At 46.5% G+C, this 23,072-nt stretch overlaps 1 protein-coding gene across 1 annotated transcript in view; it reads left to right on the top strand.

Moving 5' to 3' along the window:
* The first annotated feature begins 9,012 nt into the window (after nucleotides 1–9,012).
* SLC51B (SLC51 subunit beta) overlaps nucleotides 9,013–23,072 on the top strand; it is a 34,384-nt gene continuing 20,324 nt past the window's right edge. Inside the window, exons 1-3 of the mRNA XM_073653410.1 lie at nucleotides 9,013–9,169; nucleotides 14,167–14,289; nucleotides 20,016–20,106. Of these exons, the coding sequence (XP_073509511.1) occupies nucleotides 14,190–14,289; nucleotides 20,016–20,106 (191 nt within the window). The 5' untranslated portion in view covers nucleotides 9,013–9,169; nucleotides 14,167–14,189. The remainder of the gene's footprint in view (nucleotides 9,170–14,166; nucleotides 14,290–20,015; nucleotides 20,107–23,072) is intronic.

The following is a 23,072-nucleotide window of genomic DNA, read 5'->3' as shown; positions in this document are numbered from 1 at the left end:
TTGCCGCACAGAGCCCTAACCTCAAAGCCATTGACAGTGAGACAGACCCTCAAATCCAACCTCATTTTTTGACCTCACAAATGCTCTTCTGGGTGAATAAAAAAAATTCAACAGACACAATCCAAAATCTTGTGGAAAACCTTCCTCCAGAAGAATTGACCCTTTTTAGCTGCAGAGGGGGAACTAACTCCATATTAATGCCTATGGGTTTACACTGTGTGCCGAATTATTAGGCAAATGAGTATTTTGATCACATGATACTTTTTATACATGTTGTCCTACTCCAAGCTGCATAGGCTTGAGAGCCAACTACCAATTAAGTAAATCTGGTGATGTGCATCTCTGTAATGAGGAGGGAGTTGACTAATGACATCAACACCCTATATAAGGTGTGCTTAATTATTAGGCAACTTCCTTTCCTTTGGCAAAATGGGTCAGAAGAGAGATTTGACGGGCTCTGAAAAGTCCAAAATTGTGAGATGTCTTGCAGAGGGATGCAGCAGTCTTGAAATTTCCAAACTTTTGAAGCGTGATCATTGAACAATCAAGCATTTCATGGCAAATAGCCAACAGGGTCGCAAGAAGCGTGTTGGCCAAAATAGGCGCAAAATAACTGCCCATGAATTGAGGAAAATCAAGCGTGAAGCTGCCAAGATGCCATTCGCCACCAGTTTTGCCATATTTCAGAGCTGCAACGTTACTGAAGTATCAAAAAGCACAAGGTGTGCGATACTCAGGGACATGGCCAAGGTAAGGAAGGCTTAAAAACGATCACCTTTGAACAAGAAACATAAGATAGAACATCAAGAATGGGCCAAGAAATATCTTAAGACTGATTTTTCAAAGGTTTTATGGACTGATGAAATGAGAGTGACTCTTGATGGGCCAGATGAATGGGCCAGAGGCTGGATCAGTAAAGGGCAGAGAGCTCCACTCCGACTCAGACGCCAGCAAGGTGGAGGTGGGGTACTGGTATGGGCTGTTATCGTCAAAGATGAACTTGTGGAACCTTTTTGGGTTGAGGATGGAGTGAAGCTCAACTCCCAGACCTACTGCCAGTTTCTGGAAGACAAGTTCTTCAAGCAGTGGTACAGGAAGAAGTCGGTATCGTTCAAGAAAAACATGATTTTCATGCAGGACAATGCTCCATCACATGCATCCAACTACTCCACAGCGTGGCTGGCCAGTGAAGGTCTAAAAGAAGAAAAAATAATGACATGGCCCCCTTGTTCACCTGATCTGAACCCCATAGAGAACCTGTGGTCCATCATAAAATGTGAGATCTACAGGGAGGGAAAACAGTACACCTCTCGGAACAGTGTCTGGGATGCTGTGATAGCTGCTACACGCAATGTTGATCGAAAACAGATCAAGCAACTGACAGAATCTATGGATGGAAGGCTATTGAGTGTTATCATAAAGAAAGGTGGCTATATTGATCACTAATTTTCTTGGTTTTTGTTTTTGCATGTCAGAAATGTTTATCTCTAAAGTTTGTTCACTGATATTGGTTTACCTGGTGAAAATAAACACGTGAGATGGAATTATATTTGGTTTTTATTAAGTTGCCTAATAATTCGGCACAGTAATAGTTACCTGCACAAACAGATATCCTCCTAAGATAGCCAAATCTTAAAAAAAAACACTCCAACTTCCAAAAATATTAAGCTTGGATATTTATGAGTCTTTTCGGTTGATTGAGAACATAGTTGTTGATCAATAATAAAAAATAATCCTCTAAAATACAACTTGCCTAATAATTCTGCACACAGTGTAGATTGGAATGTCATAAAATCTCCTGTAGGTGTAATGTGTAGAAGTCCCAACACTTTTGTCCATATAGTGTACCATTCTTAATGTGTCCCAAGTCTCATGTCAATCACAAGGGACACAGTAATGATGGCAATTAGTCACTGTTCTTCTGTTTCCCTTTGCAGTCAGGATTTTTCATTTTTATAATTCTTTCGAGTATCTCATCTTGAGTATATTTTTTCACAGGTCAAGAATGACTTTGACTTTTAAGCTCTGGTAGCAAGTATCACAACGAATAAAGTAGCATCATTTTCTAGGGAGACATTTCATCTGAACATATTTGGAGAATGATCTAACGATGACATGCTCTGTCTTCTGTAAATGCGGCAGCTTTTACTTTACCATTTCCATTAATATGACAAACCATGCCTGATTTATCCATTAGTATCCTTAATTTAGGTGTTTTCATTGTTAGTAATGTTCCAGACCGAGAAGACATAACTATCTGGCTACAGACTGGGTCATGTTACAAAAATTATTTTCAGTTTGAGACTAAGCAGAAATGCTAAAATAAATCATGTCTGCGTTTTGTACGCAGACACATTAGAAGCATTCCTTACAGAATAAATCAGCTCTTGCTGCCAATTTTATGCCCTTAATTTCCATAAGCGTTAAAATAAAAGTATCTGTATATGAAAATCAGGAGGCTGTAAATTATAGTTCCCATACTTCTCATTTTTTATGGGGGGCTCCTGAACGTCTTGGTCCATTGACAAACAGCTTAGAACTGGACTGTACTGATTACCATTGCTACTGTTCTGACCTTGGCTACTATTGGCCTGGCTTGGCTGCTAGATGCATTACTACCGCTATGGCTATTACCTTGGTAGTTACATCTCTTTTTCTCTGCAGGGGTTGGGGTTACAAAGTGTATTACAGCAGTGATAGTAATTTTTCACTCAGCTGGTGTACACATAAAAATAAAAAGACTGCTTTGTTCCACCAACAGCTGACAACTGACAACTTGTAAAAAAAGATCACAATCTGAGGAATAACTTGAAGCTACTGACCACTAATCTTTTTCAGAGACCTCATCATTTATGGGCCATTTATAATACTTGCGTCTTCTATCTGAAGGTGAGACTGCTACCTCAACACCCCCAATAGCTTGGCCCATGGGTCAGAAGGACAATTTATGACGGATTTTGATTTGCAATGTTTATTGGCCACGTAGATGTTAATATCAGTAGATGCTACACTTACGCTTTAATCCCATTTGGTTTGGATACTTCCCAAAAAGAGTTACTTGGACTTCCATGTGCCAACTTTCCTAAAATGGCTTTCCAACTTTTCCATCTGTGATCTGCTAGAATACTGACTTTCATATATCAAACGTGACAAGTGGATGTTGGTGGAATAATAAATGTTTTTCCATCCTAAAATAGAAATAACCTTAAGGATTTTATAATTTGAGCAAAGTTAAATTCTCCAAATTCCTGGACTACAAGAGGCAGAGTTATCAATAATGAATACGGAGCTATGTAAAATAAGTAACCTTGCGACCGTATCTGTGACATGTGCAGTGCTCAGCATAAATGAGTACACCCCTTTTGAAAAGTAAGATTTTAATCAAAGAATTAAACTAGGCTGTTACAAAAGGGAATTCACAATTACCTTAAAGAGGTTGTCTGGTCAAAACCGATACTGGAATCCCCCCAGAGAACTCACTGTGCGCTGCGGGTATTCGCCGGTTTCAGACCTGGGACCGGAGGGTATGTATACGTTATACACTTGTATTGAGTGAGGTCACACCCCGTCTAGTGACGCGGGTGGCCAGTGGGCATGTCCAACTAAAGGGCGCGACCTCGCTCAATACAAGCACCCACTGGCCGGGGGTATGTATAACACATACATACCCTCCGATCCCGGATCTGAAACCGGCAAATCCCTGCAGTGCACAGTGCGTGCACTGGGGGGGGATTCATAAGCCTGTGACGCGCCCCCTGGCCCATGTGTGTAGGGGAAATACCCGGGGCCGGATCTCTGTATAATACTGGAGGTTGTAGTCTCCGTGGCAGCGACCCGGTCCCGTGGCTCAGGGTGGTCAAACCAGTGGCAGTCTATTTATATGTTTTTTGTGATATTAAATGTCCGACTACGCCACCCGTGGATTGCGGTCACTGAGAACCGCCGCTGCGTGGCAGACCGCTGAGGCTGATGTTGTGTGCGCAGCAGAGGGTAGTATAACTCCCCACGGGAGTATAGCCTCAGGGCAGTGAGTGCAGATGGTGGGGGTGATGGTGCGTGGGAGCAACAGTAATGACTCAGAGTCCAGTGATGCAGTCCAGGGTCTTTACTCACAGTTTTACACTCCAAGCAACTTCTGCAGGTAATGGCTGCCCACGTCGTACTGTTCTCACCAGGTGAGGGGCTCGGCCAACTCCCAGGTACCTTTGGAATGCTTTTCAGGACCCCCTTCGTGTGTCCTTTCTCTGGCCTGTCGTACCCCACAAGTGACCACGTTTCTGTCCAACTGCCTCGGGCCTTGGCGGGCAAACGTATGTTCCGTTTCCCTGGGTTCTATGTGGTGCCTTCCTAACGGGTGTAGCGAGGGGCTGCGCCACATAAAATGTCACAGCCTCCGGTTTCTAGCTGAGGGTAGTTCCCTGCCTCCACTAGTTTCGGGGACCAGTCTCCCCCTTTGGCCTGACCCCCCTACGCAGGTAGATTCGGGCGTGCAGTGGCGACTCGCCGGTCCACACCCCTGGGGTCCCTTCAGTCTTCTCTTAGAGCTTCCTCTATTCTTCTTCCTTCCCTCTTTCTCCTTCTGTTTCCTCCCTCCAGGCTCAGGCCTTAAGACTTGGCCTGCCTGCGGAGCAGAGCCCATGCAGAGCCTCTGCTCCCTGCCTCCTTCTCTCTCTCTTCTCCACTTCTTTCTACTCCTACTACTGACTCTAAGATGGTGCCCACTATATATACTCCCCTATACAGTGCACCCGGGATCTACTCTCCCCACCCACACACTACCGGGTTCCCCCTTTCTAGGTGTTCCCTCCCCCCACTCTAGCCAGGGACAGGGACTGTTGAGCTCACTCTTGGGAGCATTGTCGCCCTGTCCCCCGGAAATGTGGTGTAGTGCATGTGGGTGTTAGGGTCCTGAGCCACACTCCATCCTTACCCGGAAGTGAGATATCACACCTCTGGGTGAGATGCAATACCTCTGTAGCGACCGAACCCTCGGGGCGCTACACCTGCAGTCACACAAAGTGACTGCAGACTTATCGATTTTGACTGGACATCCCCTTTAATGGATGTTGATATACTGAATGCTAAAACTGGCAATCCAGATTCAAATGACCGTAGATAAATAGAAGAAAGTCAAAAGTCCATTACCATAAAATCTATTCCCACTGGGCTTGAATTTGTGAGTTCAACTCTACCTGAGCTTCTGAGATAGTGCCCCGGCTGGCAGCTACTAATGTTCGTTTATTGTAAGATTTCAATATCTCACTGAACACAAGAACAATTTCCAACGTTCTGACAGGACTGAGTTTCATAGAACAAATTTTAACCCATAACATGAATGTAAGGTAAATAATATAACTTTCATTGCAAAATCTTCAGTTTTACTAAAATTAGTTGATGCAAAAATGAGTACACCCACATCAAAAACTACTACAGCTAATATTTTGTATGACCTCTATGATTTTTTAGGACAGCATTAAGTCTTCTAGGCATGAAATGAACAAGTTGATGACATTTAGCAACATCCATCTTTTTCCATTCTTCAAGAATGACCTCTTTTAAAGCTTGGATGCTGGATGGGAGTGAAGCTCAACTGGTCTCTGCAGAATTCCTCATAGGTGTTAGATTGGGTTCAGATCAGGAGACACTTGGCCACTGAATCAGTTTCACCCTGTTCTTGTTCACAAATGCAACAGATGTGTGTTTTGGATCATTGTCATGTTGGAAAGAAATGTGTACTTCTACCAAGGGCACGGAGTGATGGCGGCATCTTCTCTTTCAATATAGAGCAGTACATCTGTGAATTCATGAATCTATCAATGAAATGTAGCTCCCTGACACCAGCAGCTCTCATGTAGCCTCATAGAAGGACACTGCCCACACATTATTTCACTGTAGGCACCATGTCATTACAAAATGACATATAAATAAGGCTTTTTTTACAATAATTGTGCAGTCTCATGTAGATAAAGTGCTATGTATAATTAATTTAAGCACATTTCTAATATATTTTTAGTTTCAAAACCTGGAAACCTGCGGAGACCATACAACAGTAGTGGAATAAGTCTATAGAAAAATCTGGAAAAGAGAAAAGTCTCACCGTGGCTATCCCTGTTATTAATGGATAAAATAAATGGAAGTTTTATTATTCAAGTACGGGACATTTTTTCCTCTTTTTTTGCTCACAGAACAGTAGCGTAGATACCGGGGGGCAGAGGGTGCGGTCACCCTAGTCCTCGCACTCTGAGGGGCCCACCTGGAGCTACACTATTTTTAACCATATCGGCATGCGTAGCTGCAGAGACTGGAGCAGCAGGGGAACAAGGAGGAAAAGCGAGTATTGTATTTTTTTTATGAGAAGTGCATTGTACTGTATGGAAGCCTACGGGGCGTGATAGCCAGCGTGAGAACTTCGGTTTTCACACTGTGACGAGCGGTGACGTCAGTAAGATTACCGCAGGTTACAACCGCAGAACTGTGGTAACCTTACCGCTCGTCACAGCAGTCGGGTTCTTGCGCTACACAGTGGCTGCTGCTCCAGTGTATGGAACTTCGTTCTCTGAATGGGGCTCCATACACTGGACAAAGAAAACGGGGATCATCGTGGAACCTCAATTTGGATTACTGCGGACCCTGTGGATTGTTTTTTTATGGTAATAAATGGGTAAAAGAGGTAATTTGTCGGGGAGTGCTTTTTACAAATAAAGGAATTTTGTGTGTGTTTCTTTCTTTTGACTACAGGGATAGTAAGGGGGTTGTCTGACAGACCCCTCTCCATAACTAACCCCTGGGCTTGATGTCAGTGGACATTACACAGCTGACATCAACCCCAAAACCATTACCCCGACTGCCAATGCACCAGGGCAATCAGGAAAGGCGAGACTAAGCACCAGAATTGGCGCATCTAAAGGATGGGAAAGGGAAATATCCATGGACCTTCCCAGCCTATTAATATAAGCCCACAGCTGTCTGCTTAGCCTTTGCTGGTTATTAAAAAGAGGGGGAACCCATGTCTTTTTTTTTAGGGTCCCCCCTTTTTAATAACCAGTAAAGGCTAAGCAGACAGCTGTGAGCTGATAATAATCGCAGCCTTGCACTGCTGAACACCCCCTCCTCCCAGCCCATGGCCCACAGCATCGCCTCACTCCTGCCGCCACCCCCAGCTTCCTGCAGCAGTGGCCCTGCCTCGTTGGACCCCTTTCCACCACAGATGCAACATCTGGATCAACATCGAACCAATTTTTTTATACGCTAGTGTGACTCCAGCCTTCGGGTACGCCACCATAGTTGTAATCAGGGTTACCTAGTTAAGGGCCCACTCAGATGTTTCGCCTTCCCTGAACCAAAACCCTAGTTACACCTCTGCCACAGAATGATTGTGGGTTACAAGAGTGAATTGAAATAATAGAATGATTTGTAAATGGTCATATTAAGGCCACGTTGACACGTTCAGTATTTGGTCTGTATTTTACATCAGTATTTGTAAGCCAAAACCAGGAGTGGAACAATCAGAGGAAAAGTATAATAGAAACACGTCACCACTTCTACATTCCTGATTTTGGCTTACAAATACTGATGTAAAATACTGACCAAATACTGAACATGTGAACATAGCCTAAGGCTAGGTTCACACTGTGTTTCTTCAGCGTTTTTTTTCTGCAGCAATACCTGATCTCTTGGCAAGAAAGAAGCTGCATCAAAAACACAGGTTTTGGTGTGTTGTTTGGTGCGTTTTTTGGTGCGTTTTTAGTGCGTTTTTCAGAATCCCAAAGTTCAGCTTTGCTTCCACCACAGAAGCATGAACATAGGTCACCAATGCAAGACGTATGTGAAACCATATTAACCAGAATTACAAATGTAACAGTGGGGAAAGGTGAATTGTTCAGGAATAGTTTTTCTAAGACATTGGCAGTGCATTGAGTTTGTAGGACACTATTTATTATCACACTATGGTCTGCCATTGAGTTGCTTGGAGATTGTTCCATTTCACACCACCTTGGACCGCAGGTATTGTTCAATCTCTCACCTAGCTCAGAAAATGTTTAAATTTTACACATCTCTAATTTAATTAAACTGTCCTAATCCAAACTGCCATCTCAGGTGACCAATCACAAAAATAAATGAGTTTCACATACTGCTGTACTTGCTTTTTTCACTAAAAACTCTGATAGCTATGTTCACACTAGGCGCTACAGAATAGCACCGTGGCTTCCGTCCTCCTATGCAAATGAGCGGCACGATTTTTTTTTCACATGCGGACTTTCCTTAGATGTTAATCTATGGGGAAAGTCCACTAGTGGACTCGCAAGAGAAATTGACATGCTGCAGGTCTGAAAGACGCGCTGCATGTCAGTTTCCATGGGCGATCCGCAGGTGCACAGAGACGCATAGTGGACATGGGATTTCTAGAAATCCCATCCACTATGGTGTAACATCTGGACACTGTGTGTTTGAGACTACATAGATACGCAGCATCAAACACGCAGAGGCTCCTGACTGTGGGAACATACCCTTAAAGGGTGAAAAACGCTGAAAAAACACAGAAAAAAATTGAAAGAAGTGACATGCTCTATTGCGCAAAAAAACATGCAAAGCACAAAACACTGATGACACAAAAAACAATGTGTGTGCATGAGATATCTGAGATCTCATAGACTTTGCTGGCACTGTAAAATGCAGCTGAAAATGTGCATAAAAAACACATAAAAAAATGCCTAGTGTGAACATAGCCTGAAAGGGAAAATCAAATATCTGACAGCCTTAAAAATATTGCATTTCTGTGCTAACAATTACAGTACACATCATAGCATACTAAAAAAAAAAACAATTCACTGATGTAGTTTACCTACAGGAATTAATTATAACTTATGAGACTACATAAACTGGTTTGCATTAAAGAGTTTAACAGGTTCAGGGAAATGAAAGAGTTAAAAGATCATTCCCTATCATGGCTTTTCTACTTCTGTGTTGGGGATGGGCTAGTTACAGAATAACCAGAAACCTAGGGTCAAAGACACCACAGGAATCAAAAAGTTATTTCATTTGTAGATAAGCAGGGTTGTATGCCAAGGGCAACGGGCATTCCTAGCTTGAAATATAAAACACAGAGTAGAGTTTGCCAGTCTGCCAATGACTTGTAACCCACTGGTCACTCATCTGTGAAGGTACAGAGGTAAGGTATATGTTATTCTGCATGCTTAGAGAATGATCTAATCATCAGTCTATGATGTATATGGTTGTGTTTTACAGTCTTAGCTGCATTTCATATGATAAAAGAGTTTACCGATTCTTAGCAAGGATGTAACTATAGGGGGTGCGGGGTGTAACTATAGGGGCTGCGAGGTGTAACTATTTGGAGTGCTGGGTGTAACTATAGGGGGTGCGGGGTGTAACTATAGGGGCTGCAAGGTGTAACTATATGGAGTGCTGGGTGTAACTATAGGGGGTGCGGGGTGTAACTATAGGGGGTGCAAGGTGTAACTTTAGGGAGTGCTGGGTGTAACTAGAGGTGCGGGGTGTAACTATAGGTAGGGTGTGCTGGGTGTAACTATAGGGGGTGCAAGGTGTAACTTTAGGGAGTGCTGGGTGTAACTAGAGGTGCGGGGTGTAACTATAGGTAGGGAGTGCTGGGTGTAACTATAGGGGGTGCAAGGTGTAACTTTAGGGAGTGCTGGGTGTAACTATAGGGGGTGCGGGGTGTAACTATAGGGAGTCCTGGGTGTATCTGTAGGGGGTGCGGGTGTAATTATAGGGAGTGCTGGGTGTAACTATAGGGGGTGCAGGGTGTAACTATAGGGGGTGCAGGGTGTAACTATAGGGGCTGCAAAGTGAAAGTATAGGGAGTGCTGGGTGTAACTATAGTGGGTGCGGGGTGTAACTGTAGGGAGTGTGGGGTGTAACTGTAGGGGCTGGAAGGTGTAACTATAGGAATTGCGGGGTGTAACTATAGGGGGTGCAGAGGAATGTGTCACCCGGGCTCCTGAGATATCCCCCAGAGGTTCATGTGTAGTAAAAGAAGCCACATAATTGGCTTCTGAGCGCTCCTGTGTTCTGTGTGCGAGAGCAGCTGCCAGACTCCCCTGATGATGGCGGTTTATCTCCCGCAGAACAAAAGGATCTGCTGTCAGAAATCAGACATACATTTTTTTTCTCCCACAACATCATACAGATTCGGGAGGCTCCTATATACATTAGACTGTCGCTCGATCTTACTGAAATCTGTGAGTTTGGCCCATGTCAGTCTAATGTATCCAAACACCATAGTAAAGAAACACACTGAAAAAAGGTGCAAAAAAGGATTTTTTCAAAAAACATGTACCCTAATGTATATTATTACTCCATTGTAAAGGTGACAGTTTTTTTCTCACGAGAACATATGTACCTAAGAAATAGATTTGTGCTTTTATTATGGATTGGCAATTTGCATAGAAACCTCAGAAGGGTCAACATTTTTATATCTGGACCTTGATTGGAAGAAGGAACAGAAGTTTCTAATTTGTGAGGCCACAAACTTTATTAAACAGTTTGTCAGATTTTGACAACTCCTTTTTAAAAATATTCTGAATCCGAGCCGCTTGAGGTTTCTCTTCTGGGAGCCCCAATAATCAGAGTAGTGTAATCTAAACTCGGTAAAATAAGTCATCACATGGTGCCCTGAAAAACACTGCAGGCCAGTGCTGAAAAAGCTTGACACTAAAGGCCCCCATACACATTATATGGCTGTTGGCTGAACAATGCTTCGGTCGATCGTTTGGCCAACAGCCATCTTGTTCGACTCTACCATACACAGGAGCGCTAGCTTGGCCAAGCGCTTCTGTATTTTCTATGAGAAGGACCCTGACTGACACGTTGGACGCTGACTTATCTCTACGAGAACTATACGATTAGAGGTCCAAGATCGGACATGCCCTATCGGCATCTCATCCGACAGTCAGCCGGTGCTTCCCTCCCCCATACACTTTAGACTGTCGGCAAAACCTGTCGATATTGGCAGCATTCGCCAACATATGTGTAATGTGTATGGGGGGCCTCAAGGGTATGTTCACAGTTTGGCTGCTGATTTTGCTGTGTAAAGTTTTATAAATGTCCAATTTTTCTTAAAGAATCTCAAGAACTGATTTTCAGCCGCAGAATTTTCTGCAACAAATTCTATAGCGTGGGAATTCACTGTAAAGGTAAACCAACGTTATTCTAGTCTGATCAAATAGTCATTTTTTCTCAAATGTCAGCGTGAAAAAATTTGCGCCATCCACTATTGTATTCCGTTTTTCAAATTAAAATCAGCTAAAAAAAATCGGATCCTTTGCAGATCATCCGCATTGCATCTGATCTGTACAGATCCAATGCCAATGGCAATGTATTTAGTCTTCTAGGATTTAACCTGTTGATGTATAAATACGGATGTCACACAGATGTCATATGAACCTAAACTACGGACAAACGGAGGGAAAGCAGATGACGATACGGATGAAAATGGATAAAAATAAGACGATTTCTCTTATGCTGATCTGAACATACAAATAGATTATTTGTGACGGATTCACCCCCAGTTCCCGGAGTGTTTCCCCTCTTCACTGGCTTGCACAGGGTTATGGTTGCTTGATACTGCTCAGATTGACAGTTCGGGTGGGAGTTTCCTGGGTGAAAGTCATGCGTCTATTCACCTCGGGTGTGTTTACTTGGATAAGGCAACAGAAAAAGAAAGAGAGCAAAGCCGCGAGTCAGGACTGCTGACCTGGGGGACAAGTACCCCGCAGAGAATCAGCTGATAACAGGAGAGATAACGGGATGTGGGCAGAAACTGGATCTGACCGTAGACAACTTTATACATCAAACCACGACTGTGATTTCTATACTTTTATATACAGACATGTCTGTGTTATAGGCAGAAATGGAAAAATATGTCAGATTAAAAAATACAACTCCCTGAGGCTACGTTCACACTAGGCGTTTTTTTCAGCGTTTTCTTATGCAAATTTTCAGCTGCGTTTTACAGTACCAGCTAAGCCTATGAGATTTCAGAAATCTCATGCACACAGCTTGTTTTTTTTGCCCTCAGTATTTTGTGTTTTGCATGGTTCTTTGCACAATAGCGCATGTCACTTCTTTCAGCGTTTTTGCAGCGATTTTTACTCATTGAAAGCAATGTGTAGTTGAAAAACGCTGAAAAAACGCTGCCAAAACACAGGTATCAGGTTTTTCTGCGTTTTTAGTGAAAAAAAAGCAGGTGCAGCAGTATGTGAAACCTATTATTTTTGTGATTTTCCCAAGTTTAAACCATCTTGTCTTGGCCACCTGAGATGGCAGTTAGGATTACTATAGTTTAATTTAGTTAGTGATGTGTAAAAAGTAAACATTGGCAGACCAAGGTGTGAGATTAAACAATTCCTGTGGCCGACCAAGGTGTGAAATTGAACAATGCCTGAGCAACTCAATGGCAGACCAAAGTGTAAAAGTAAACAGTGTCCTACAAACTCAATGGTCTGCCAATGTCTTAGGTAAACTATTCCTGAACAATCCCCCCCCTCCACTGTTACATTTGTAATTCTGGTTAATATGGTTTCAAATATGTCTTGCATTGATGACCGGTCTTCATGCTTCTGTGGTGGAAGCAAAGCTGAACTTTGAGATCTTAAAAAACGCACTAAAAAAGCAGCAAAAACCGCACTAAAACTTGACGCTGCTTCTTTTATGCCAAAAGAGCAGGTTTTCCTGCAGAAAAAAGCACCAAAAGGCCCTGTGTGAACATATCCTAATTTAGGTTTAGTAATAGATATGGTAAACTTGCCCATAAGAGCGATACAGAAATAAAGTGGTGCATTTCTGAAAATGTAAGATTCCCTGCAGCCCCCCTGAAGATCTATCCGTGTGCACAAATTACATTTTTTTGGCTACTTTAAAGAGAATTTCTCACCAGATTTTTTTTGCTACCCATTCTGATAGTGTGATGTAGGGGCACAGACCCTGATTCCAGCAGTATGTGATGCAAATTATTCTCATAACTCTTTCATACAAGCGGAGAAGATCAGGAACAATAAGGATATATGCACAAGTTAAGTATTAGGTGCCGAAATTTCTGCACCATTTCTGCATGTCTTAGCAGAAAAAAATCTGCGTAAAATAGGCTAGTTTTTGCCGTGTTTTTTACTTGCGTTTCTGGTGCACATTTTTTCTCACTCATTAGTATGGGTGAAATATACAGCAAAAACACTGAAAGAAGTGACATGCTGCAGATTTAAATCTACACCAAACCTTCAAGGAAAAAAATAAGCAACGTGTACACAAGACTTCAGGATCTCATTCAGGTTTTTGTGACAAATTTGCGCAGAAAAAAAAAAGCAACAAATCTGCAAAGTGTGCACAGGCTCTAAAACCTCTTTTGCCGTCTAAGCCACAGGGTTTTCTCAGTCCCAGTTCCGAGTCCTCTGCTTTTGCTGCATGGTTCTACATAATAATAAAGGTCGTAGCCTCCCACCCCATATGTCTCTGCCCCTCTTCCTATTTAGATTTTGGATTCTTTTTTTATATTTTATGAAATGTTTTGCAACATTTCTATAATTTACTGCACTTTATTACTTGTATAAGACACATTGTCTTAATGGGTCAATTGAATGAACACACATATACCGTACTCATATCCATCTTCTAGACAGTTGTGTAATTCTATAGCACGGGTATGGGCATATCCAGCAGTGTCACATATAACCTGAGATACGTGGGGACATGCTGTACCTGTAAACATGAGGCATCAGATAAATGTGCTGCAGCCTGCAGGGCACTCACCTATATGATGCAAGTGAAGAGTGGTGACAGTATATAACACTAGTGAGTACAGCAATGATGTAGATGGTGCATAACACACCACTAGTTCTCCTTCCACACCAGCCCTAATCCAGGTTCAACTACAAGTTATGCAATCAGAAAAGTTGTGCGCAGAACTGCAGGCTAAGGCTTTATTCACACAGCCATTTATATATATGTATATAGCTCCATTCATTCTTGTGCATTGGCTTCTTTTTCTTGACCATCAATGGTGCTATCTGACAGAGGCCATGGGAATTACCACAGTTTCTAAAAACAAAACAGTCCTATTTTTCTGAAGCATCTATGACACTAGACACTAGTTAGACATGACGTTTTTAAAAGTGACGTTCATATATTATATTCCAGAAAACAAAGGAGTAGCACTAAACATGGCTGATGCAAGTAGCGGGCAAGATCAGGCAATGGCTGCAGCTGAAGAAGCCAGAAAGAAAATGGAGCGAGCTATTTATTACTTTCGCACTGGGGACCGTAAGTATTATAGTAGATGAAATGGTTTAAAATTTAGTTCAACGCCTTAGAGTAGGGATGTCAAACTCAAACACACAGAGAGCCAAAATGAAAAACTAGGACAAAGTTGCAGGCCGAGCAGTATACAGTATAATGAGTACTCATAGTCCTCCATACAGAATAAAGGGCCCTGCATAGTCCTCCATACAGAATAATGGGCCCCACATAGTCCTCCATACAGTATAATGGCCCCACATAGTCCTCCATACAGTATAATGAGCCCCTCATAGTCCTCCATACATAATAAAGGGCCCTGCTTAGTCCTTCATGCAGAATATTGGGCCCACATAGTCCCCCATACAGTATAATGGCCCCACATAATCCTCCATACAGAATAATGGGCCCCACATAGTCCTCCATACAGAATAATGGGCCTCACATAGTCCTCCATACAGAATAATGGGCCTCACATAGTCCTCCATACAGAATTATGGGCCCCACATAGTGCTCCATACAGCATAATGGGCCCCACGTAGTCCTCCATACAGAATAATGGGCCCACATAGTCCTCCATACAGAATAATGGCCCCACATAGTGCTCCATACAGCATAATGGGCCCCACATAGTCCTCCATACAGAATAATGGGCCCCACATAGTCCTCCATACAGAATAATGGGCCTCACATAGTCCTCCATACAGAATTACGGGCCCCACATAGTGCTCCATACAGCATAATGGGCCCCACATAATCCTCCATACAGAATAATGGGCCTCACATAGTCCTCCATACAGAATAATGGGCCTCACATAGTCCTCCATACAGAATTATGGGCCCCACATAGTGCTCCATACAGCATAATGGGCCCCACGTAGTCATCCATACAGAATAATGGGCCCACATAGTCCTCCATACAGAATAATGGCCCCACATAGTGCTCCATACAGCATAATGGGCCCCACATAGTCCTCCATACAGAATAATGGGCCTCACATAGTCCTCCATACAGAATAATGGGCACCACATAGTCCTCCATACAGAATAATGGCCCCACATAGTGCTCCATTCAGCATAATGGGCCCCACATAGTCCTCCATACAAAATAATGGGCCCCCACATAGTGCTCCATACAGTATAATGGCCCCACATAGTCCTCCATACAGTATAATAGCCCCACATAGTCCTCCATACAGAATAATGGGCGCCCACATAGTGCTCCATACAGCATAATGGGCCTCACATAGTACTCCATGCAGAATAATGGGCCACCACATAGTGCTCCATAGAGTATAATGGCCTCACATAGTCCTCCATACAGAATAATGGGCCCCACATAGTCCTCCATACAGAATAATGGCCCCCCACATAGTGCTCCATACAGTATAATGGCCTCACATAGTCCTCCATACAGTATAATGGCCTCACATAGTCCTCCATACCGAATAATGGGCCCCGCATAGTCCTCCATACAGAATAATGGGCCTCACATAGTCCTCCATACAGTATAATGGGCCCCACATAGTCCTCCCTGTTATGCACACGCCCGGGCTGAGCGGCGTGTGCGTGTGATTGTAGTGATTCCACTGGACCGTGCCGGAGAGTGAATGCCTGGAGGGGCTTAACTAGGTATTCACCCGATCCGACCAGGGTCGCACGACGGCATACGACGCCAGTGCACCAAGGAGGAACCGAGCAAAGGGACCAGGTGCTACTCCAGGACAGACCCCGGACACGGCTGTTGACCCACACAGGGGAATACAGGAACAGACTGGTAGGCTGGCACACAGACTGGTGGGTATAGGCAGGCACGACTGGTATGCAGGCAGGCGGGTAAGCAGGCAGGGGGGTACAGGCAAGCACAGCTAGAGTGCAGACAGGGAGGCACTAGCAGGTAGGAACACAGGCGGGATAGGACCCAGTACACACTGGGACTCAGGAACAATACAGGCAGAGGGGTACAGGCAAGCACAGCTAGAGTGCAGACAGGGAGGCACTAGCAGGTAGGGACACTGGCGGGATAGGACCCAGTACACACTGGGACTCAGGAACAGAGCCACAGATGTGGCGGACAAACACAGCAGAGTGAGGCCGCCCAGAGAGGTGAGCGAGAACAGGGCAGGACAAGGCCGTCTGGAGCGGTGAGCAAGAGTAGAGCAGGACAAGGCCGCCAGGAGCGGTGAACAAAGGATCAGAGCTGAGCGAGACTGCTGGAGCAGTGAGCAAGAGTAAAGCAGGACGAGGCCGCCAGGAGCGGTGAGCAAGAGTGGAGCGAGACTGCCGGAGCAGCGAGCAAAAGGGTCAGAGCGGAGCAAGGCTGCCGGAGCAGCGAGCAAAGGAGTCAGAGCAGGCTAGAACCGCCGGAGCGGTAAGCAAAGGAGTCAGAGCAGACTAGAACCGCCGGAGCGGTGAGCAAAGGAGTCAGAGCAGACTAGAACCGCCGGAGCAGTGAGCAAAGGAGTCAGAGCAGGCAAGGCTGAGTAGGGGGGACAGGGCTCTGTTCACACGGAACAGACAGGAAGGAAAAGGCAGAGCCAGACACCCACAGGGTACTTGCAGTGAAGTAGCGAGTGGACCACAAACTCACAAACGGGAGTACAGAGACAACAGGCAGGAGTTAGGTACGAGTTCAGACTCTGCAGAAAAAGGAAAGGAACGGACATAGAGAAAAGACAGATGAAAGATAGGAGAGAGTACAGACTGGAACTGAGTGTACGGACGAGACCGACACAGGAGCGGGACACAGGAGCGGGTCTGGGAATACGGCCCCCAGAGAGGCGGGACGAACAGGCAAGGAGCGTGTTCAGACAGAACAGACAAGATACAGGAGCAGGTCTGGGTAATCGGCCCCCAGAGAGGCGGGACGAACAGGCAAGGAGCGTGTTCAGACAGGACAGACAAGATACAGGAACGGATCTAGGTAATCGGCCCCTAGAAGGCGGGAGGAACAGGCTAGGAGCGTGTTCAGACAGGCCTGGAAATACAGCCTCCAGGAAAGGCAGCAGGCAAGAGTACACAGACAGGACTCAGTTCAGACACGGGAACTGATACCGCAAGGCAGGAGACAAAGACAGGACTCAGCTCAGACACGGGAACTGATACCGCAAGGCAGGAGACATAGACAGGACTCAGTTCAGACACGGGAACTGATACCGCAAGGCAGGAGACATAGACAGGACTCAGTTCAGACACGGGAACTGATACCGCAAGACAGGAGACAAAGAACGGGACCTGGCATCTTCAGAGTGAAAGCACACACTGAATGAAACACTATGCTCAGGCAGGGATAGATGGGAGCAGCTGAGCTATATACCAGGTGACAGACAGCAATAGGCTGAGGACGCACAAGGGGTGTGACCCACAGCAGGTACAAAAAGCAGGAAGTGATCGGGCGCCGCCCTTAAGCAGCAGAAACAGACACAAACAGACAGCATGGAGGGAAGCCAGAGAGACATTCTGGACTGGAGATCAAGTGCGCGCTCTTGCACAGTGGGAGATGGACCACCATGCAAGGACGCCGCCAGGTATGTTACACTCCCTACAGAATAATCGGTCCCACATAGTCCTCCATACAGAATAATGGCCCCACATAGTGCTCCATACAGTATAATGGGCCCCACATAGTCCTCCATACAGAATAATGGGCCTCACATAGTCCTCCATAAGGAATAATGGGCCCCAAATAGTCCTCCATACAGAATAATGGTCCCACATAGTGCTCCATACAGCATAATGGGCCCCACATAGTCCTCCATACAAAATAATGGGCCCCCACATAGTGCTCCATACAGTATAATGGGTCCCACATAGTCCTTCATACAGAATAATGGGCCCCACAAAGTCCTCCATACAGTATAATAGGCCCCACATAGTGCTCCATACAGTATAATGGCCCCACATAGTCCTCCATACAGTATAATAGCCCCACATAGTCCTCCATACAGAATAATGGGCGCCCACATAGTGCTCCATACAGCATAATGGGCCTCACATAGTACTCCATGCAGAATAATGGGCCACCACATAGTGCTCCATAGAGTATAATGGCCTCACATAGTCCTCCATACAGAATAATGGGCCCCACATAGTCCTCCATACAGAATAATGGGCCCCCACATAGTGCTCCATACAGTATAATGGCCTCACATAGTCCTCCTACAGTATAATGGCCTCACATAGTCCTCCATAACGAATAATGGGCCCTGCATAGTCCTCCATACAGAATAATGGGCCTGACATAGTCCTCCATACAGTATAAAGGGCCCCACATAGTCCTCCCTACAGAATAATCGGTCCCACATAGTCCTCCATACAGAATAATGGCCCCACATAGTGCTCCATACAGCATAATGGGCCCCACATAGTCCTCCATACAGAATAATGGGCCTCATATAGTCCTCCATAAGGAATAATGGGCCCCAAATAGTCCTCCATATAGAATAATGGCCCCACATAGTGCTCCATACAGCATAATGGGCCCCACATAGTCCTCCATACAAAATAATGGGCCCCCACATAGTGCTCTATACAGTATAATGGGTCCCACATAGTCCTCCATATAGAATAATGGGCCCCACAAAGTCCTCCATACAGTATAATAGTCCCCACATAGTGCTCCATACAGTATAATGGCCCCACATAGTCCTCCATACAGTATAATAGCCCCACATAGTCCTCCATACAGAATAATGGGCGCCCACATAGTGCTCCATACAGCATAATGGGCCTCACATAGTACTCCATGCAGAATAATGGGCCACCACATAGTGCTCCATAGAGTATAATGGCCTCACATAGTCCTCCATACAGAATAATGGGCCCCACATAGTCCTCCATACAGAATAATGGGCCCCCACATAGTGCTCCATACAGTATAATGGCCTCCCATAGTCCTCCATACAGTATAACGGCCTCACATAGTCCTCCATACCGAATAATGGGCCCCGCATAGTCCTCCATACAGAATAATGGGCCTCACATAGTCCTCCATACAGTATAATGGGCCCCACATAGTCCTCCCTACAGAATAATCGGTCGCACATAGTCCTCCATACAGAATAATGGGCCTCACAAATTAAAAAAATGGACCTATCTCTTTTTTTATTATTTTTTAGACAGTTTGCAAAAAAAAAAGAATCAGACCTATTAATATGAGTAGAAGTTATTCTGACTCCATAACTAGGCTGTGAGCGTCAGGCTCTTGAGACAGCACTCCTATAGATGTCTGTATTGACCAGTACTCACACAAAGTGATTTCATCAGATAGCTTCAACTCGACTGCAGAGGAATGTAAGAAGATCCCAGTGGATGTTTATTCTCAGGCTGCATTCTTGTATTATGTACAATAGTAACAGCAGCAGTTGCAGCAGGTGAAAAGACAATTCTGAACCAGCGATGTAGAGAGATGAAACTAGCAAGATGGTGACATACACTAGCTAGGGAAGAAGGGAGGGGTTACTTACATCAGGGCTGGACTACAGGGAGAGAGATAGGACAAAATCCTAAAAGGCAGATCTGATTGCTTAACAGTATAACAGCAACAATACAATGATAATGCAATACTGTATGATTCCGAAGTCGTGTGACGTGACAGAATACCCATTCATGAATTACAGGTTATTGGGGCCTTAGTTATAGAATTCATTAATGTGCTGCCGTCTGCAATAGATCTGTACATCACATATACAAGGGATGAAGAGTGGCTGATTTCCTTTGCAAAGTTCTATAATGATTTTTGTTTCAATCGACAGTAACAGTCTGGAACTACACTATCCTGGCCTTATCCTTTCTTGGATTGTTCTTAGGATTATTTCTTCTTGCCAAAAATATCTTAAACAATAGGTAAGCGTCAAGATTTCATCCTCCGAGGTCCTGTAGCATTTATACTTCAAGCCGAAATGAACGGGCCTGTTGTCCTGAAGCAAAAGGTTATTTTTCACATGATAGAGTTTCATTGCAATTTTGTCAGACAATGGCCTCTACAAGTGCGGCTGTAGCACCCTGAGGATTCGGCTGCTACAGGGGTATTGCACCTCAACCCAGAGGTGTGATATTCCACTCCCGGGTAAGGATGGAGTGTGGACCTGAGCTCGGTAGGCTGCATGCACTACACACATCCCATTTCCGAGGGGCAGGCCGACGGTACTCCCACTTAGAAATGTGCAGGTACGACCGAGTCTGTTCCTGGCTGGAGTGGGAGGGGGGTGGAACATCCCAAGTAGTGTAGGGGCAGATAGGGGGAGCAGCCTGGGTAAAGATAGGAGCTCATTGGGTGCTGGTCACCTGAGCTCACACATAGAGGGAGTATATAAGGTGGGCACCATCTTAGAACAGGGTCAGTCTGTCAGAGTCAGTCTGTGAGAAGTCAGAGGAGAAGAGCAGAGAAGCCTGAGCCAGAGTGAGAGAGGAGAAAAGAGAGAAAGACCCAGAGGGGGTGAAAGAAAAGGACTCTGAGAACCCAAATTCAATCCCCGGGTGAAGAGTCGGCAATAGGGTACCGGATCCCAAACTGGTGGGGGCAAAAGCACACCCTAGCCAGAGACCGGAGGCCGTGGGCAGCGTCTGCCACGGCCACCCACCACATCCACCCCGAAGGCAAACCACGTGGAGGGTCAGGGAACCCAAGGCCAAGGGTCTCCCAACAGAAGGCCCGAGGGAGCTGGACCTAGGTGGATCACTAGTGGGGACGGCCAGAGGAAAGGACAGAAGGAGAGCTCAGGGTCACGCTCCGGACTTGTTTGGGGGTTTGCTGAATCCAGGACCTGGTGGACGCAGCACGGCTCGGGTGGTCACTTGAAGCTGGAGTGACCGGAACATCAGCAGTGAGTAAATACCCTAAACTGCACAACCCGACTCTGTCTTCACTTAACATCTACGCTGCACCACCACAACCCCCATCCTCTGCACCTGACCCCCTGAGGCTATACCCCACCCGTTGGGGGTTATACTATCAAAAGCTGCACCAACACCATCAGCCTCAGCGGACCCTGCTGCAGCGGCGGCCATAGTGACCGCAATACAACGGGTGGCGTAGTCGACAATAAAGAACTTAATAACATCTGTAGGACTGCCACGTACAACTGAGCTTGACACCCTGGGCACGGACCGGGTCACAGCCACTCGGCGACTACAACTCCCATCTGATCCGGCTCCGGGTATTCCCCCTAAAGAATATGGCCCAGGGGGCGCGTCAACTTTGGCGTAGTCGGCAGGATTACGTGCCCACAACAACCGGGTACTGCGTGCCTGAAGAAAAGAACAAGTTTACCTCAAAAAGAAGTCTCCTGCCGGTTCCGGAGGGTCCCCGCCATCGGACTCCATCACAGGTCGATTCCCGCCGGTTGTCCGCCATTAACAGCGTTTTCCCGCCATCTGCAGAGTTTCCCGCCACTGGGAAGCGGTTCCCGCCATTTCCAAAGGTTTCCCGCCTTGGAAGAGCGGACGCCATTATGGGCGTGCCAGAGGGTGGCAAGAGGCCACCTCCCATCGTGGGCCAGGACCGAAAATGGCGCCAAAAGTGGAAACCGCCCCCACCAACAGAGACTGTGATGCTAGAGGTGTCTGTCAGCGTGAAAGAACTGCCCCTGGAGCTGACAATCACCAAGTGGCCCCGGGACCGCCCTCGAAGTGGGAGGACGGAGAACAAGAGAACAAAGATGGGTGCCGCCTGGAGCAGTCTGGAGCGAGCGCACCCGGAGGCAAGAAGCCTGGAGAAGAGTATCGGAGGAGCTTACCCGGAGATGGCGAGAAAGCAGAGCAGCACCGGCCCGTTGGCCAGGAGCCTGCTAGAAACAGAGGAGGGAGAGCAGAGCAGCACCGGCCCGCTGGCCAGGAGCCTGCTGGAAACAGTGGAAGGAGAGCAGAGCAGCACCGACCCGTTGGTCAGGAGCCTGCTGGAAGCAACGACCCCACTAGGCCTAGTGGAGGTCCTAGCACAGCTCCCCCGAGACCGGGAGTGTGCACAGACCGCTCTGGAGGGCCTCGCAAGGAGGATGGCCCGGGTGCAGCGAGAGACGTTGGCGGAGTGGAGCCGTGAGATGGCCCAGCAGACCGAGACCTGTCAGCGGAGCACGCCACCCAAGACGAGGAGACAGACCGCCTCTGAGGATGGCGCGGGAGGACTGAAGGCCGGAGACGGCGCCGAGAAGGGAGCCGAACGAGTGGAGGCAGGTAACGGGGACGTCTATACCCCAAACCGGGAAACCGCGTACCTGCCCCAGCTCCCCGTCGCAGAGCCCGAAGTCTATCCTGCCGTGCCGGTAATCGCCACGCCACTGCTGCAGACTAGGCCTCAACCGGAAGCCGCCGCCGCGACCCCTGTGACGCCATGCGCAATCACCCCGAGCGTGGCCAAGCAGGAAGTAACACAAGCCTGGTCGCAAGGCCTAGTACCCCCGGGCGCCGCAACACCAACAGCGCCCCCTACCTCCGCGGAGCCACCGGCCTGGTCGCAGGGCCAAGTAGCCCAGGGTGCCGCCGTCCTTACGGTGCCCTTCACCTTCCAGATACCCCAGGCCTGGCCGCAAGGCCCGGGCAACCCGGGCGCTAACACCACCGCGCCCATAAGACCAAGAGTGCCGCATCTGGGAGAGGACCTGTTTACCCAACACACGTGCCCGGATGGGCAGCCTTTCATCTGGCCCCAGGAATATCATGAACTGGAACGGCAGAGGAGGGCTGGGGCCATGTGTGCACCCCTGATCCTGGCTCCAAAGCCCGTAAAGAGGATCTCGCCCCCGCTAGAAGAGGCCCAATTTGAGTGGGACCCCACCGGAGAAGATCTCATGGGGTTCACTCAGGAGACTCGG

Source organism: Phyllobates terribilis, unplaced genomic scaffold (assembly GCF_046119375.1).
Source record: "Phyllobates terribilis strain yellow unplaced genomic scaffold, ASM4611937v1 Scaffold_11__3_contigs__length_659146591, whole genome shotgun sequence".
Classification (NCBI taxonomy): Eukaryota; Metazoa; Chordata; class Amphibia; order Anura; family Dendrobatidae; genus Phyllobates; species Phyllobates terribilis.
Note: the sequence above shows the minus strand (reverse complement) of the source record. Positions and strands in the feature narration are given on the sequence as shown.